At 38.3% G+C, this 18,516-nt stretch overlaps 1 protein-coding gene across 7 annotated transcripts in view; it reads left to right on the top strand.

Annotated features, from left to right (window-relative positions):
* LEPR (leptin receptor) overlaps positions 1-18,516 on the top strand; it is a 75,409-nt gene that overhangs the window by 30,573 nt on the left and 26,320 nt on the right. For 6 of the 7 annotated variants that reach the window (XM_060206359.1, XM_007528233.3, XM_016190477.2 and 3 more), the window contains exons 6-10: positions 6,263-6,408; positions 8,967-9,111; positions 12,000-12,290; positions 12,454-12,571; positions 16,117-16,316. In XM_060206359.1, the coding sequence (XP_060062342.1) occupies positions 6,263-6,408; positions 8,967-9,111; positions 12,000-12,290; positions 12,454-12,571; positions 16,117-16,316 (900 nt within the window). The remainder of the gene's footprint in view (positions 1-6,262; positions 6,409-8,966; positions 9,112-11,999; positions 12,291-12,453; positions 12,572-16,116; positions 16,317-18,516) is intronic. The other variant, XM_060206360.1, reaches the window with a different exon arrangement.

The raw sequence follows: 18,516 nt of genomic DNA on the forward strand, positions 1-18,516 counted from the left end.
GGCTGTTGTTAGATAGGTTGATGATATGTACTCTTTGGCTATCACATTTCACAGATAACTATTTATACAAAACATGATGTTTTACCTACATGTACTTCTTCAGTAAAAACATGTTAGAGGCTCATGTGGCAACAGTGGTAAATGAAATCAAGCTTCTATCTCAAAGCAGGGAAAAATGTACAAAGATAAGCAATGCAAAGTAAACAAATAAGTGACTCGCTATATAAATCGGTTTATAAGAAAAACAGGGAGTCGGCGGTAGCAGAGCAGGTTAAGTGCACGTGGCGCAAAGCGCAAGGACAAGCGTAGGGATCTTGGTTCGAGCCCCTGGCTCCCCACCTGCAGGGGTGTCGCTTCACAGGCGGTGAAGCAGGTCTGCAGGTGTCTGTCTTTCTCTCCCCGTCTCTGTCTTCCCCTTCTCTCTCCATTTCTCTCTGTCCTATCCAACAATGACAACAACAATAATAATAACTACAACAATAAAACAATAAGGGCAACGAAAGGGAATAAATAAATAAATAGTAAAAAAAAAAATTAAACAATTTAAAAAAAAGAAAAATAAACAAAAAATCTGTTTATTGCCAAGACCCTCCCAGTTTTTAATCAACTGGAATATATAATGACAAATGTGAATAAGATAAGCAAATACTGACACAATAATTTCTTTATGCAGCTGTGTGTGTGTGTGTGTGTGTGTGTGTGTGTGTGTGTGTGAAATCACACAATGTATATGGTCTACCATTCCAAAGCTCTGCTATTTTCCACGTAGATTCTCAGAAACAGTTATATACAGGTTCTTTATAGGCATCCTTGCTCTTCTGGGGGTGTTTTTTTTTTTCTTTTTGCATTACTAGAAGTAGTTGTCTAGATCACTGACTTAATTTTTCACACAAAGTCACTTTCCCTCCTTTCATAGTTACTGCAGACATCAGATTTTTGAATCTAAATATGACACATACTCTAGCATTAGGACTTCAAGTTATCGACCCTCGAAGATGTATTTGTGTTTCCACAACCAAAGGATTTCTAAGCAATTCAGTCATGAAGTCACATCAAAAAGAAAAAAATACCAAGATCTATCCTGAATGGAATCATCTTCTTTTGGGGAAAAACAAAAAAGCAGTGTTTTAAAAATGAAGTGGGTGGGTGGTGGTGCACCTTGTTAAGCACACATGTAATGATGTGTAAGGACCCATGTTTGAATCCCTGATCCCCACCTGCAGGGGGATAATTTCACAAGTGATGAAGCAGTGCTGCAGGTGTCTGTCTTTCTTTCTCTTTATCCCACCCTCCCCTCTCGATTTCTGGCTTTCTTTCTCCAATAAATAAATAAAGATAATCAATTTAAAAAATGAAATAAAAAAGAAAAGATCTTTTAAAATGAAGTAGTTAGAAAATGTGGTGATAAGTTTTACTAAAGCCTTAAAAATAATCTTGTCATTCTTCAGTGATTTTTTTTGGGGGGGGGAATCTTTGCTTATATTTGGACATGTGTGATGCCAAAGATTATTAAAGGACAAAGCAAGACAGGTGATGAAATGTAGAGTATCAGAGGAGGGAGCTACTATTTTCAGCTATAGAGGCCACTGAAACCAAGGGTGAACATGGGATGATCTCACTTCATGGACAGAAGTTGAGAAATAAGTAAAGCAAAGGGAGACACAAAATAGAACCTGCATTGGATTTGGTGTGTTGTACCAAAGATAAGGACTCTGGCCAGCCCAGATGTCTTTCATGTCTTGGTGCATGATGGTAGAGGAGGACCTAGGCTGGGGGTGAGAGTGTTTTGCAGAAAACTGAGACATTTTACAAATGTACCAACAATTGTATTTACTGTATGCGAGGGCTCACGTGGGGTGGCTCCAGCCAGGAGGCAAGCTTACCGAGGCTCTCTCACCATCTCTAGAGACTGCATGATAAAGAAAGAGGACTCAGGGAGTATCTTGGTATAAACACTCATTTATTTGAGGGGCTTGGGCTTATATAGAAAGTTAAACAAAGAACATTTTTCAAATACATCAGAAATTCTAAGTTTCTTAAAGGTCAGCTTGCCCCTATGGTAGGGGGCTGGTATGACAAGAATTGATGCGATACATAAAGGTCAAGACAATTAGTCTCCATGATGCAAGCAGGTTAATTATCTAAAGGCATTTGAGAGAAGCATAGGGGTTAAACCAGTAAGGTGAGATAGAGAGAAGATAAACAAGAATTGATGTAAATTATAGATATCAAAGAAAAGAAGGAAATAACATTTTGAGGCAACTGTCTGGTGTTGGGGAGGTATATGATAGAGTGTGTTCTCCTTTGTGATCAAAAAGGTGGGGTGGATGTGTGAGCTTTGAGTGACTATACAAACTTTGAATGAACCTTAAAGCAGGCAGCCATGTGGCCTGCTGCTAGCAGGGAGAAACTAAGTGTAAGAGGCCTATAGGATTTCTGTTCTTCTTCTAGCATTTGCCCTTCTTCCGTAGCCAGTCAACAGCATCAGGTTGAGCCTGATGTAAAGTTTTGAGACCTCCTTTGAATCTGGAGAGGTGGCAGTCGTTGACTATGTGGGTCATAGTCTGTCTGGAGCCGCAGGGGCAGTTCAGGTCGTCTCTGGCTCCCCAGAGATGGAACATAGCGGCGCACCGGCCATGGCCTGTTCGATAGCGATTGAGGAGGGCCCGATCATAACGTGCTAGGTCAAAGCCGGGTTGACGCTTGCAGGGGTCTGTGATGAGGTGTTTGTTCTTTACCTCAGCTGACTGCCAACTCTGTTTCCAAGAGTCTGGAACAGAGAAGTTCAGTGTAGGCGTAGGGGACCAGATTGGGTGACGAGACGTCAAGCGTTGGACAGGGTGGGCGAAGATATCCGCGTATATTGGCAGGTCCGGTCGAGCGTAGACGTGGGAAATGAACTTAGATGATGCCGCATCCTGACAAATATCTGGCGGGGTGATGTTGCTAAGAACTGGCAGCCATGGAACCGGGGTGGAACGGATGGTTCCAGAAATTATCCTCATGGAGGAGTATAATTTGGAATCGACCAAGTGGACATGGGGGCTACGGAACCATACTGGGGCACAGTATTCTGCAGTGGATTTCTGTGAGCCTGAGAGACTGACTAACAAGGGAAAGCTGATTCTGGGAGACTTTTCCCTCTTGGCTCATCTCTATGAGAAGAGAGGCTAACAAGTGGGGTGTCTTTCCAAACCTCCATCTGAGGATGGGAGAGCTTCCCTAAGCTCTACCAAGCTTTCACATAGTCCCACAACTGTAAACCGTTAATTCCCTCAATTCAAAAATAATAATAATAATAATATCCAGAGCAATGGGTGGTCCAAGAAGTAAGAATAACACTAGCGAAATCACATAGTGAAATGAGCTTGATCAGTGTCGGACCTAAAAGTGACCCTTATGCTTAAAATGAATGAGGCAGGAGAATAGTTACAGATGGTCAAGTAGTCTTCAATGTCCAGATCACACCATAAGCCAGGGATACAGATCTTTAGCTTTAGTTTCCTTTCAGTGAAACCCTTTGAAATAGGAAAATGAATTTGTTAAAGTACGTGTGCGCACGCGCACGTGTGTGTGTGTGTGTGTGTGTGTGTGTGTGTGTTGAATACAATAAGTTTTTCATGTGGAAAATGAAATTGATGAGGATGTGAAAGATAGTTGAATGACAACAGAGAAATCAAGATAGGAGGCTGTTGGAATTGTTGTCCAAGTGGTTTGATGTTCTGTCAGTGAAGGAGAAAGAAGAAAAAAACATTTCTGGGATTTATGTAGAAGTTAGTATTGAATGGAATGTCTAGTGGGTTTGGTGTGATTTGCAAATAACAAAGAGGAAATCTAGATAACACTTAAGATTTGGAATTGAGTTAGCCAGTAAGGGTGAAATGCTGAGATGGGGAACTTTGAGGCAGTATATATTGACATGTTGTATTTGAGATGACTATCAAAACTATTAAGTAGGCCGTTGAGTAGAAAGACTTGGAGTTCAGATAAAATATATGGGAGTCTCATTAGCATATAGATGTTTATGGAGTTGGATGAGATTGGAGTTGAGTGAGAAAGACAAAGGGGTAATGGGAGAGAAAAGTGGTAGAAGAGTGTGGTCTGGAAGTTAAGTGGGAAATGAATGTCAGCTACTCAGAGGGAATGAATGCTGCTGCGAGAGAACAGTGAGTCAGAAATTTGGTGTTGGGAGTTAGCAATTTAGCGGCCATTTCAGTGAACTGAACAAGAAGGTGGCCTATTTATAATAGGTTGTCTTGGAAAATGGCATGCAAAATGGGTCAGTAATAGTAGCTTGTTTTGAACGAAGCAGATAGATTGGTTGTATCTGGTATTGTGAAAGTAAAAGACTCAAGGAAAGATCTATTTATTTTTGTCATTTCTAATATTGGTATGCAGATGAAAATGTCTATGCTTCTTTTCTTCACTTCTGTCTTTCTTGTAATGAGGACTTAGTTTTATATGTTATTTCAAGATTTTAGTGTATGTTTGACCCTGCTTTGATATAGCTAAAATTTGTCAAATATCATATAAAGTAAAAACTTTGTGATTTTTTGACTCATAGAAAAAACAAAATTATATCCAAATTTCTGAAAATGTAGAATGTGGAACATGCTAATGTGACATTTTATTTCTCAAAAATAAATTTAAATCAGCAGATATTTTAATGTAATTAATATTTATTTGTACATGAAGTGACACAATTATGAAAGTCTTAAAAACAAAGAAGAAAAAGGCATCATCTACTTTTGTTCATTTGGACATTATCCTCATTTAAAAATATATTTATATATATTTTTATACTTGTCAGTTTTAATAAGTGAAATCTAAAGGTAGTTATTGCTTAATGCAATTAAAATAAATATATTAAGTATTTGCAATGTTCTTCCCCAGTACATTTTTTTAGGCATACCTGGGACCTCACACATGATTGACTTTACCCGTTCAAGCTACTTTTTCATTTATTTATTCAGACAGAGAGAGAGAGAGAGAGAGAGAGGAGAGGAGAGGAGAGGAGAGGAGAGGAGAGGAGAGGAGAGGAGAGGGGAGAGGAGAGACCCCAAAGAATCTGATGGCTATGCAATTCTGGGGCCCAGTTCCTGGGCTTAGTGTTTGATAAGACATGTGCTCTACCCAGTGAGATAGTTCTCTAATATGTTTTTTAGTAATATATAGTTTTTTCCTCCTATAAATAACCCATAATTTGTTCAACAAATACTTTGTTATATAATTAAAAAAATTTTTTTATTTATAAAAAGGAAACATTAACTAAACCATAGGATAAGAGGGGTACAACTCCACACAGTTCTCACCACCAGAACTCTGCATCCCCTTCCCTCCCCTGATGGCTTTCCAATTCTTTATCCCTCTGGGAGTATGGACCCAAGGTCATTGTGGGATGCAGAAGGTGGAAGGTCTGGCTTCTGTCATTGCTTCCCCGCTGAACATGGGTGCTGACAGGTCGATCCATACTCCCAGCCTGTCTCTCTATTTTTATTGTTTCTACAAATAAAGATTTGTTGTATCACTACACACCCTGGCATGCATACCCACCTCCATATATATATATATATATATATATATGTGTATATATATATACATATATATATATATATTCATATTCATGCATCTACATATATAAGTACACAATTACCCATGTGAATACAGAATTAACATACTAAGTTAAACAACTTCTTAAGCTAAGAAAATCCATCTCCATTTCCGGTGACAAGATATGGTCTGGTTATGCTGAATTAATACGTGTAACTCATAGTGCCATAAAGTACATGACTAGTTTTATCTGGATTGGAATATTTCAGAACTACTAGATTTGCTGAATGCTGCCTATCTGTTTGGAAAGCTGTATGCATTTTTCAAGTGATAAGCTGACCCTAGGAAATGCTTTTGGCTTCCTGTTACCCATAATGCAGTCTGTGTGTGGTGCAAGTGGGGAAGTTTCAAATATGTTCAAGAAATATTTGGTTAGATATAATTAAGCAGGCTTATTTTATAACAAGAATTCACAGTTATAAAATAATTCTATTTGCTAATTTATAATTTTTACTATCCAAAAGAAAAAAAATATGTAGATTGCTATGATAATATCCACAGAGTAGACGTCACACTTTGGTTTTGTAATTAACCTTTGACAAGGCGACCTCTTACACTGAAGCAGAAGGCAGGCAAAAAATGTACTCTGTTATCATCTTAATGTTTACTGTCAAAATTGCTTGGTTTAAAAGTATTCTCTTCTTTTCTTAAGTGAAGCCTGATCCACCATTTGATCTACTTATGAAAATCACAGACACTGGTAATTTAATGATTTCTTGGTCCAGCTCAACATTGGTACCTTTTCAACTTAAATATCAAGTGAAGTATTCAGAGAAATCTACAACAAGTCAGAGACAAGTGAGTATTATTTTAGGGAGTAAAATGAAAAGCAACTAAAGTAAAGGTGAGTCCCCTAGAAAGTGCCATAGAAAATGTCCTTCTCTCCTCAGTGTGAATCTTCTAGAACAGTTAGGTTAGAATTTAATGTTATATCGCTGCTCTCATTTAGATCAGCATAGAAAATGACCACATGGGGGTCGGGCGGTGGCGCAGTGGGTTAAGCGCATGTGGCGCAAAGCGCAACAAAAGGGGGGAAAAATGGCCTCCAGGAGCGGTGGATTCATGGTGCAGGCACTGAGCCCAGCAAAAAAAAGAAAAAAAAAAAGAAAATGACCACATATCTGCTGATAGACCTGTCTCGTGCTTTTCTTTACTTGTTGTTAATTGAGATCTCTTTCCATGGATCTGTATTATATATTGAACATCACGATTCATTATCTCTAGAGTTTAGTTCTAGAGGGAACTCCGGCGGTAGTGCAGCGGGTTAAGTGCATGTGGTACCATGCGCAAGGACCAGATGTAAGGATCCCGGTTGGAGCCCTAGCTCCCCACCTGCAGGGGAGTCACTTCACAGGCAGTGAAGCAGGTCTGCAGGTGTCTTACCTTTCTCTCCCCCTCTCTGTCTTCCCCTCCTCTCTCCACTCCTCTCTGTCCTGTCCAACAATGATGATATCAATAACAACAACAATAATCATAACTACAATAACAGCAACAGCAATAATAACTACAACAATAAAACAAGGGCAACAAAAGGGAAAATAAATATTAAAAAAGAATTTAGTTCCTGTTATTCTCAAATTTATATTACTCTATATTTCTAAAACCTCTCTCATCCTCTCATTCACACACACACACACACACATATACATACTCAAGTAAAAGGAAATAGAAAGTGTAATTACAACAACTTGAATTTGTAACTAACTTTTTCAGACCTTTTCTGGCTTCACATTTAGTACTTATTTTTACTACTCAGTATATTTGTATAACTGTACTATGGTGTGTGTCTCTATGTTGCAAATATCAAATCTTTTTCCATCTGTTAATACTTATTGAACACTTATTCATAGTCTGCAATGGTTCAGTTTCCTTTGGGTTACATTGGGATAGTTCTTCCATGAGGATAAGAATAGTTGGGGAAAAAATAATAGTTGGTAGTGTGAGTAGGTTGTAACAATAAATGGAGATGAAGAAAGAGCTCATTCAAAAGGACTTGTAGGAGATTGTGGTATAGAAGTCGATGAATCCGCGCTGGGCCGTGACACACCCAGATGAGAGCACCTCATTCACTATGTGCAAAGACCCACACAAGGATCTGGAGTGGACCCCCAGCTCCCCACCTTAATCAGGGACATTTCATGAGTGCTGAAGCAGTTCTGCAGGTGTCTTTCTCTCTCCCTTTCTCTCTCTCCTCTCAATTTATCTCTGTCCTATAAGTTAAAAAATAATTTAAAAAAAAAAAGAAAAAATATCCGGAATGGTGGAATTCACAGTACCAGCACCAAGCCCGAGCAATAACCCTGGAGGCAAAGAAAGAACAATAACAAAACAAAACAAAACAACCACCACAACAAAAACCAAGTAGATGAATCATATAGAAGTTGGGAAACAAGATGGTGATCACCAAGAGACTGAGGGCCTCGTGACTGGCTTTTTATGAAACTAATTACTATGTAATTTATTGTTTTTAAAGCTGGGCTCTTTTTTTCAGACGAGAGACAAGAGATAGAAAGCAGAGACAGAGACTCCACAAAATTGAAGCTCCCTTCAGTGCAGGGAGTTTAATTAGGACATCCCCATGACAGAATAAGCTCATAAGCTAAGTGTGCTATCCTGCCAGCTCCTGGGATAGTTGTTTGAATCTTAATTTTTTTTCCCAAAAAAAGCAGGATGAAAATAATTAGTATTATGTGTGGAAAAGCAGGTTTAGGCTCTCCGAACCTTGGCTTCCCATTTGTTTAAAAACGGAGTCCATAAACTCTCTGATTTAATTGGTCCCCTAATAGATTTTTCAACCATTTCAGTCTCTGTCTTTCCACCTTTTCAGAGACCCATTAGTCCCATTGTTTTGCATCATTGGGAAACTGAGTTAATTTAACTAGAAAGTTCTTTCCTACTGGTAGTTTAGCTAGTAGTATAGGATTAAATGTCTTAGATGTTTTTTTCCCCTTCAGTTTATAAATTATATTTTAATTCAATGTAGCTTATCATCAGGCTAAAGTTCTTAAAATTATACTTGCTCCCAGGTATTATTTCATCTAAGAACTTCCATTTTTCTAACTATCCACACTCAGGTTTTCTATAATATGTACATTACAGATGTGAGCAGTAACTTGTAGCTTTCTGCTGAAATTTTTGAGAAGTCGATACTCATTATAACTCAGTTAAAAATCTTTACTGATTGTTTTAAAATTTTTATTGACTAGTGTATAAGCATTTGTTATTTGATCATTGAGTTCTGTTTAACTCCACTCTAAAATTTTGATTTTTTTTTTTAAATGTGTGAACATTTTATAATTTCTGACAAAGGTTCCCACTGACCTAATGTTCTGGTGTTTTCAAATGATATTTGACAGGCTACCAAGACAGTCTCAGCTACATCTCTGATAGTGAAGGGTGTGCTTCCTGGCTCTTCATACGAGGTTCAGGTGAGGAGCTGTCGAATGGATGGCCCGGGATTTTGGAGTGATTGGAGCAGTCCATTTACCTTTACCACAAAAGGTAGGTGGGGTGAGAGTACCTTCTGTTGACAGGGAGACATATTTACCAGTGCCGCCTCTGCCATGTTATAAGTATACATCTTGTCCGTGAAACCAAGAGAGATACAATATTAATTTTAGGTTTTAAACAAGTTCATTTGTTAATAGGAAAATGCAGAAGAGTTTTTGAGTTTCTGATCCCTCAAAACAGTACCCTGGCAAACAGTGTTCTTATTTGAAAGCTAGTTAATATGAGAATGCCAAACTGACAAATTCAGAAATATGTATATAACCCCTTTCTGGGACTTTACTACTCTGGACCGAAGTTTTCAAATAGAGACAGAGAGACAAGACAGAGAGAAACCACAACAATGAAGCTTCCTTCAGTGTGACGTGGGACAGGCTGGAACATGGGCTGTACACAGGGCAAAGTTGAGCTCTGTCCTAGTGAGTGACTTTGCCTCAATTGACAACACTGTACTGGTGTCCCTGTAAATTACATTAGGTGGTCTGGGAGGTGGCGCAGTGGAAAAAGCATTGGACTCTCAAGTGTGAGTTCCTGAGTTCAATCCCTGGCAGCACAGGTCTGGTTCTTCCTCTCTCTCCTCCTATCTTTCTCACAAATAAATAAAATCCAAAATAATAAAAAAAATATATTTATATGACATAAATCTTTAATATTAAAAATTGAATTGAATATTACATGCACTTTAATAAAATCATTTTGAAGGGGTTGGGTGGTGGCTCACCTGGTTGAGTGTACCTGTTACAATAAATCAATAAATAAGGACCTGGGTTCAAGCCCCTGGGAGAAAGCTTTATGAGTGGTGAAGCAGGGCTGCAGGTGTGTTTCTCTGTCTCTTTCCTTCTCTATCTCTTCCTACCCTCTCAATTTCTGGCTGTCTCTATCCAAAATAATAATAATAATAATAATAATAAGAAATACACTATAAATAAAATTAAACTAAAAAAAATCATTTTGAATGTTTTTTTCCACCAGGGTTATTGCTGGAGCTTAGTACCTGCATGACTCTACTGCCGGCTACCCCCACCTCCTTTGGCCTTTCTTCCTTCCTTCCTTCCTTCCTTCCTTCCTTCCTTCCTTCCTTCCTTTCTTTCTCTCTTTTTTATTTCTTTTTTCCCCCTTTTTATTTTTATTAGATATGGAGAAATTGAGAGGGGTGGAGAGGGGCAGAAAGGGAAGAAAAAAGAGAGATCCCTGCTTCACAGTTTGAGAAGCTTATCCTCACCCCTGCTATTGCACATGGGGAACAGGGGCTTGAACCCAGGTCCTTGGAGTCGGAAGCTTGTACACTCAAGGCCCTGCAGTTTTTGTTTGTTTGTTTGTTTTCAGTGAATTATTCTGAGACTCAGGATAATGGAGTAATGAGATGAGGGCCATAGTTAAGGTTGGTGGTGCTAGGTTCTTGGGTGCTGTAAGCAGTGAATGCAACAGTGAATGTTTGCTAGATTGTAAGTCTGACGGGCTGGCTTCTGCCCAGAAGCTTCATTCTGCTAGGGTTTTTTTTTCCTGTTTATGTTTGGTTACAGATGTACAAATCACAAATATCTTTTGTGAATTATAAGTAAATAAGCATTGAAATTTAGCATGCTATTATAGGAAGGAGAAAACTTAAATAATAATAATTTTTTTGAAACCCAGAAGAGATATGTGTTTATAAGTGGATATTCATATTCTATCAGCAGTTGACACCATACCTTAATCTATACAATCAAAAGCATGGATTTTTTTTTTTAAATAAACTGTTGTATAAATAATTTCTTGCTTTTTTGTGTTTTTAATTAAAAATATAAGCAAACTTTCTTCCCAACAATATGGAGCTAAAAAAAAAAAAAAAGCATGGGCTAGTGGTAGCCACGGAGACAATAATATTTTAGAAAAATAGTGCTTTCCCTAGTCTTCAAGCACAGGAAACTGTCACAAAAAAAAAAAAAAAAGATGTTACAGGCAAATACTTTTAGTTATCCCGTTTTTTATTGTTGGATTATTAGTTTTGCATTTCCTAGTTTTCTTATTTAAAGCTTTGTTTGTTTGTTTTCAGCTTTCGCTGCTTATTTGAACATTTTGTTTGCGAAGAAGAAAGACAATATGCAGGCACCATTTTTTCATTGCCATCTTGTTCTTTTTTTTTAGACTTTATTTTATTTTTTTGAGAGCGATGCAGAGAGAGAGAGAGAGAGAGAGAGAGAGACAGAAAGAGAAACACCAGAGCAGTGCTCAGCTCTGGTTTATGGTGGTGCGGGGGATTGAGCCTGGGAATTAGGAGCCTCAGGCATGAGAGTCTGTTTGCATAACCATTATGCTGTCTTCCCCCTGACCCCACCCCCACCCTGCCATTTTGTTTTATAGTAACTGTATTTAATATTTCACCACAGATGTCACTGATTCTGAAAGCAGTCCAAAGGTAGACATGTCGCTGTGGAAGTAGCGACATATTTATGTTTTATTTCACTATTATTAGTTGCCTATCAGTTAGCAGCTGACATTACTGAGTCATATTATGACTATATGCATATTTCATATGTGTATCCAGAGTGCTGCTCAGCTGTGGCTTATAATGGTGCTGGGGGTAGAATTTGGAACTTTTCAGCCTCAGATGCAGAAGTCTTTTTTTTTGCATAACCATTATTCTATCTCCCCTGTCCCATAATCAATATGCTCAATGTTTAGAAGATACTGGACATTTTATGGATTCTCAGGTAACCTGAAAATGAGAGTATGTGGGATATTAGGCCAAATATACAAAGAGGCAGTTATTTAGTCTCTTGTTGTTCTCATTATTGTGTCCTGTAATTTTCAATGCAATATGAATCTTTTTTCCCCCATGGCATATTGTATACTTGTTTCATATCTTCAGTTGATACCCTACCTTTCTTTCCTCATTACAGATATCATATACTTTCCACCTAAAATTCTGACAAGTGTTGGGTCAAATGTTTCTTTTCACTGCATCTACAAAAGTGAAAATAAGATCGTTCCCTCGAAGAAAATTATATGGTGGATGAATCTAGCTGAGCAAATTCCTCCAAGCCAGTATAATTCTCTGGGTGACCATGTGAGCAAAGTTACTTTCCTCAATCTGAATGCAACGAAACCTCGCGGGAAGTTCACCTACGACGCCGTGTACTGTTGCGATGAATATGAATGCCACCACCGCTACGCTGAATTATATGTGATTGGTAAGAAGACTGAGGTTTTCTTCATTTTTGTTTTGCAAGATAAGTTTTTTTAATTATGGATCTTACATTAGAGCCCCAATGGAGTTGTGATGAACGTTTATTTTCATTAATCATTTTTTGGTGTCTTTTGCTTTTTATTAATATTTTAATGTGTTTTAAATAGATGTCAATATCAATATATCATGTGAAACTGATGGGTACTTAACTAAAATGACTTGCAGATGGTCAACCAATGCACTCCAATCACTTGTGGGAAGTTCTTTGCAGCTGAGGTATCACAGGTATGTATTATTTGGGTTATTTTATTTCTTATTTATTTATTTATTTATTATTTATTCCTTTTTGTTGCCCTTGTTTTATTGTTGTAGTTATTATTGATGTTGTTGTTGGATAGGACAGAGAGAAATGGAGAGAGGAGGGGAAGACAGAGAGGGGGAGAGAAAGACAGACACCTGCAGACCTGCTTCACCACCTGTGAAGCGACTCCCCTGCAGGTGGGGGGGGGGGGGTTCGAACTGGGATCCTTAGGCCGGTCCTTGTGCTTTGCGCCACCTGCGCTTAACCCACTGCGCTACAGCCCGACTCCCTTGGGTTATTTTATTTCTCTGTGAATATGTAGCAAGATGATTTTTTTCCTATAGACATACATTATAGTAATAGTCTTGTATAGTTTCTCTCTGAAAAGGGAAGTAGAATTGCCTTAACCAGGAGAATTTTGAGAGATTAAATAAATTGGTGATTCTTGAAAAGCAAAACATACGAATTAAAATTTCAATTTGTTTTCTTTTTACCTCAAATCACTTTTTCTAATAATCAGTTCTATATGATCCTATTTTAATTATTGGATGAAGTTCAAGAAAAATTTATTTCAATACATTTTAATTGGACTTAGAGAATTGACTAGGAAGAATATTGAAAATTCATGCCCCTGTAATCTTCTAGAATTATAAAACATTATTGAATCACTAATAGGAGGAAAGTATAAAACTCTGATATTATTTTGAAATTATTAATGCTTTTCATTTTACTTTTGTTTGAGAGTTTATTTTGTTTAAGTAAGAAATTGTTGAAAATAGATTGTAAGGTATAATGTGAATGCCTTTTTGAAGTAGTAAGATTATTTTAAAAGGAACTCAACATTTTTTTTAAATAAAGAGTAATTGATGTTTGCTTATTTTTACCCTCCTGTTTAATAAAGTATCAGGCATTGTCTTCCTGTAATACTTGCCTTTTCCCGAAAAAGAATATCACCTAAAATAATACTCTTGATTATAAGATTGGTTTTATTTTTGCAATGCCCATGATAGTTTTCAAATATATGCTCTGCTCTTGTTCACTGTCTCAGTTCCTATTTGTATTTGTGTTGATGACTTTCGATTTGCGTGACTCATTCTCATTTATACTTAGAAATTTCTGATCACCTCCCTTCCTTCCTTGATCACTGTGATTTATGTAATCCTAGTATCAACAGTCAACTCGTATGTAGAATTAGGAAAAAAAGAATATGTCGAGATTTCTCTCTCTTTCTCTCTCTTTTAGATTGTCCTTATTTATTTACTGGATAGAGACAACCAGAATTTGAGAGGGAAGAGGGGGAGAGAGAGGGAGAGAGATAGAGAGACGCCTGCAACACTGCTTCACCACTCGTGAGTCTTTCCGTCTGCAGGTGGGGGACCGAGGGCTTGAACCTGGGTCCTTGCTCTTGGTAACATGTGCACTTAAACTGGTGTGCCGCCACTCAGCCCCAAAATGTCTAGATTTCTTACAGGAGCACCTCAATAATATAGATGTAATTAAATGATACTAGTGTGTTAAAATCAACAGAATGGTCATCATGGGCTGTTTTAGTCTTGTAATCTGTCTTTGCATTTTTTTCCCTGACACTTTACCGTAAAAAGGATGTTCTTAGGTGGCTGTTACTTAATCTCAGTGACGCATTTTTCTTTTTTTTTTATTTTATTTTATTTATTTTTTATTTTATTTATTTATTCCCTTTTGTTGCCCTTGTTGTTTTATTGTTGTAGTTATTATTGTTGTTGTCGTCGTTGTTGGATAGGACAGAGAGAAATGGAGAGAGGAGGGGAAGACAGAGAGGGGGAGAGAAAGATAGACACCTGCAGACCTGCTTCACCGCCTGTGAAGTAACTCCCCTGCAGGTGGGGAGCTGGGGTTCGATCCGGGATCCTTATGCTGGTCCTTGTGCTTTGCGCCACCTGCGCTTAACCCGCTGCGCTACAGCCCGACTCCCGCATTTTTCTTAGTAACATTTGCAGGATTACCATGAGATATTTTGCACATACCTGGGTGACTTTAATTTACTTATCTGAAACACTTTATGCTTCACTTTCCTTTTCTGTAAAATGGAGGGAATAGTAGAATCTGTAGGGTTTCTGTAAGAATTAATAACATACTACTTGACTTATAATTAGATTGTATACTTTTTCCTGGTAGCAGCTCTCAGTAAGTGGTTATTGCTGTTACGATGAAAGTGAAGATAACCTTTTAGTTCCAGTTGTACTGTAATTGTGCCTCTATAGAAAGTCATGCTTCTGGCTTTTTATGCATAGATGACAGATGACCCCTCCCTCATCCAGCTCATTTCCTTCCATCATTCATTCTTCCCCTCCCTCCTTCCTTTCTTTTTCTCTCCTGTCTCCCTCCTCTCTTCCTCCTCTCGCCTCTCTCCTCTCCCCCCCCCCCCCCGCCAAGGTTGTGATTTTAAGGAACTGAAAGTGGGGGAATGTGTCACAAAAATATTTATTTATTGGATAGAGACAGCCAGAAATTGAGAGGGTAGGGGGGAAATATATAAAGAGAAAGACAGAGAGACACCTGCAGCTCTGCTTCACCACTCACAGAGCTTCCCCCTGCAGGTGGGAACTGGGGCTCAAACCTGAGTCCTTGAGCGTTGTAACATGTGCACCACCCAGATGCTTAGAAAGGTTTTTTTTCCCCCTTCAGAGTAAATAGTGCCAAAGATGTCAAAAAGACACTTTGGATGATCTGAGGTGGAGAGTAGACTAGGAGACAGTTACACATTTTTTCTTAGTTTTCATCTTTAATAAACTGAGTGATAGACATGACTATGTTACTTATTTAGGGATAGGTAGCGTTAAAGATCACTGCTGTGATTGGAACCTACGGAGACATTGTAATTAAGCGTTGTTTACCACCAACTCTTATTTACTATCCTATCAATTATCTTTTCTGTCAATAATCTCTTATTGAGTTTAATCCCTATTAAAACATAGGGAATGGCCTTCCTTTTATACTAAGAATGCCCCATTCCTACTTTTGATAAATACTTTTTAAAAATTTAAAAAAATTGTATCACTTAGCTTTCGAAGTTTTATAGCTCTGCCTCTCATTATTTTATTATCTTCTTGTTTGCGCGATGTTATTCATTTCCCTAGAAACCTACTTTCTATGAAACAAAAGCAGCTCGTCTAAACAAAGCAGAGTTTTGGGAGTTGGGCGGTAGCACAGCGGGTTAAGCACACATGGTGCAAAGCATGAGGACTGGCATAAGGATCCCGTTTTGAGCCCCCGGGGCTCCCCACCTGCAGAGGAGTAGCTTCACAGGTGGTGAAGCAGGTCTGCAGGTGTCTATCTTTTTCTACCTCTCTCCGTCTTCCCCTCCTCTCTCCATTTCTCTCTGTCCTATCCAACAACCACGACATCAATAACTACAACAATAAAACAAGGGCAACAAAAGGGAGTAGATAAATATTTTTAAAAAATAAAAACCAAAACACAAAGCAGCGTTCTTAAATATCTTGTCTTGTCGAGATTGCTTGTTAATGGACTGTTTCTGTTATCTTTTAAGGAGCAGCCTTTACTGTTCTGATGCACCATCTATCCACCCCGTATCTGAACCCCAAGATTGCCACTTGCAGAGAGATGGTGTATATGAATGTGTATTTCAGCCAATCTTTCTGTTATCTGGCTACACAATGTGGATCCACATCAACCACTCTTTGGGGTCACTTGATTCTCCACCAACATGTGTCATTCCCGAGACTCTGGGTAAGTCCAGCTGCATTGTGTGTCTTTGTTTTTATTAGTAGATGGCGTCAGGATTTACCAGGTTTAAATTTCACCCTGTGCATAGTCAAATGGAGAAGATTATCTCCTGAATTAATTGGATGGTCTTGGTTTTATTTTAAATTATTTTAGCGCAATGTTCTCTAGAGTTAATATGGTATAAAGTGATACATTTGAGGTGTATAGCTACTGCTTGAACGTCTGTATCTGATACATCACAGTCACCATTCACTACTGTAAAACTGAACCTTTAAAATCATCTTATCTTCTCACCCTCTTCCATAATAGCAACCAGTAGTTTGTTGTGAAAGTCTAAGGATTATTTGTGGGAGGTTTTGTTTGTTTTGCTTTATTTTAATTCTATCTCTCTCTTCTTTCTCTCTCTCCTCTCTTTTCTCTCTCTTCTCTCTCTCTCTCTCTCTCTTTTTCTTTTGCCTCCAATCATCACTAAGGCTCCGTGCCAGCACGATGAATCCACTGCTCTCGGTATCTCCATTCCCCGCCCCCCCCACCCCATTGTTGGATAGGACAGAAAGAAATTGGGAGATGAGAGGGAGACAGAGAAGGAGAGAAAGACACCTGTAGACTTGCTTCACTGCTTGTGAAGCTTCTCCTCTGCAGGTGGAGAGCCTGGGGCTCCAACCCAGATCTTTGTGTCCCTGTGCTTAGTACCATGTGCGCTTAAGCAGGTGAACCACCACCTGGCTTCCCCAGTGGTGCCTTTCACACACATTCTCTGTCTTTCTATGTCTATTAAAAAAAAACAACCTTCTAGCTTACATAATTAGCATTTGTGCATCTGTGTGTATTTATATGTATATGTGCATATATATATCTCTGGATAACAGAGATCATCATGTATAATTAATTATGACTTAGTGTTTTACATAAAGATAGCTAATAGTACTTTATGGTATTTGATAGTAGAATTTTGGTGGTGGGTGAAATGTGGAACTATACTCTGTAATCTTATAATGTCCTAAACAAAAAATAATAACAAATAAAGAAAAAAATGTGATTTAACACTTCACTATGAGAATTCTTATTTGATAAGAGGGTATTCTAGGGAGTAAGATGGTAGTGCAGTGGGTTAAGTGCACGTGGCGCAAAGCATAAGGATCCGGGTTCGAGCCCCGGACTCCCCACCTGCAGGGGAGTCACTTCATAGGTGATGAAGCAGGTCTGCAGGTGTCTGTCTTTCTCTCCTCTCTGTCTTGCCCTCCTCTTTCCATTTCTGTCTGTCCTATCCAACAACAAGGACATCAATAACAGTGACAATAATTACTACAATAATAAAACAAGGGCAACAAAAGGGAATAAATAAATGTCTAAAAAAAAAAAGAGAGGATTCTAGCTTTCATTCATTTAAATTCTTAGCACAGCCTCAAGCAGAGAAGAAGGAAAAAATTCTGGATCCAAGACTCATTACTGAGAGAACAAGGACGTAAGAGGGATTAATGGCATTGTTTAAGTCTGGTGTCTTTTTTTTTTTTTTCCCCTGTGTGAATTGGGTCAGTTTAATTTCTTTCTGTCTTGATTTTTCTCTCATTTGTTAAAAAAAAAATGATATTACCCATATTGTTGTAGAAATTGAATTAAATGTTAAGGTTTTGTTTTTGGTTTTCATTCCTGGCTGGGGACCTACCTCTCCAGGTCAGCTTTTTCAGGTAGACAGACAGACAGACACACAGACAAACAGACAGCTTGAAAACTTCCCCACCACTGACATGGGGGCCTAACTTGAACTTGACTCCCGTATTTTAACAAAGCAGGTGCCTTCTCAGGAAAACCATTTTAGCAACTGGTCTTTTACTATTTTTTTTTAAGCTCTTAACCATTTTTGGTGATTTTGCTTCTATTCTTTTAAAGTTCATTTTCCTCTGATTCTAGAGAAGCTTCGATACCACAAGACTGTCTCTGCACTTGACCTAGAAAGCTACAGACAGCAGAAGTATCTGATACAGATATGGGAGTGGATCTGCTCCAAGCGGAACAGCCCATTATTGATAGTTACAATGTACACAGTGCGGAACTTTTGGAAGGCAGAACCAAAGACTCAGTTCTAATCAGGTCTCACTACTAGCCTGCAGTGCGGCACAAGAACTATATTATTATTATTATTTTTCAATGTATTTCCGTATTTAAAAAAAAAAAAGCTAGTACCTTTCTGTGTGTTATATAA

Source organism: Erinaceus europaeus, chromosome 13, assembly GCF_950295315.1.
Source record: "Erinaceus europaeus chromosome 13, mEriEur2.1, whole genome shotgun sequence".
NCBI lineage: Eukaryota > Metazoa > Chordata > Mammalia > Eulipotyphla > Erinaceidae > Erinaceus > Erinaceus europaeus.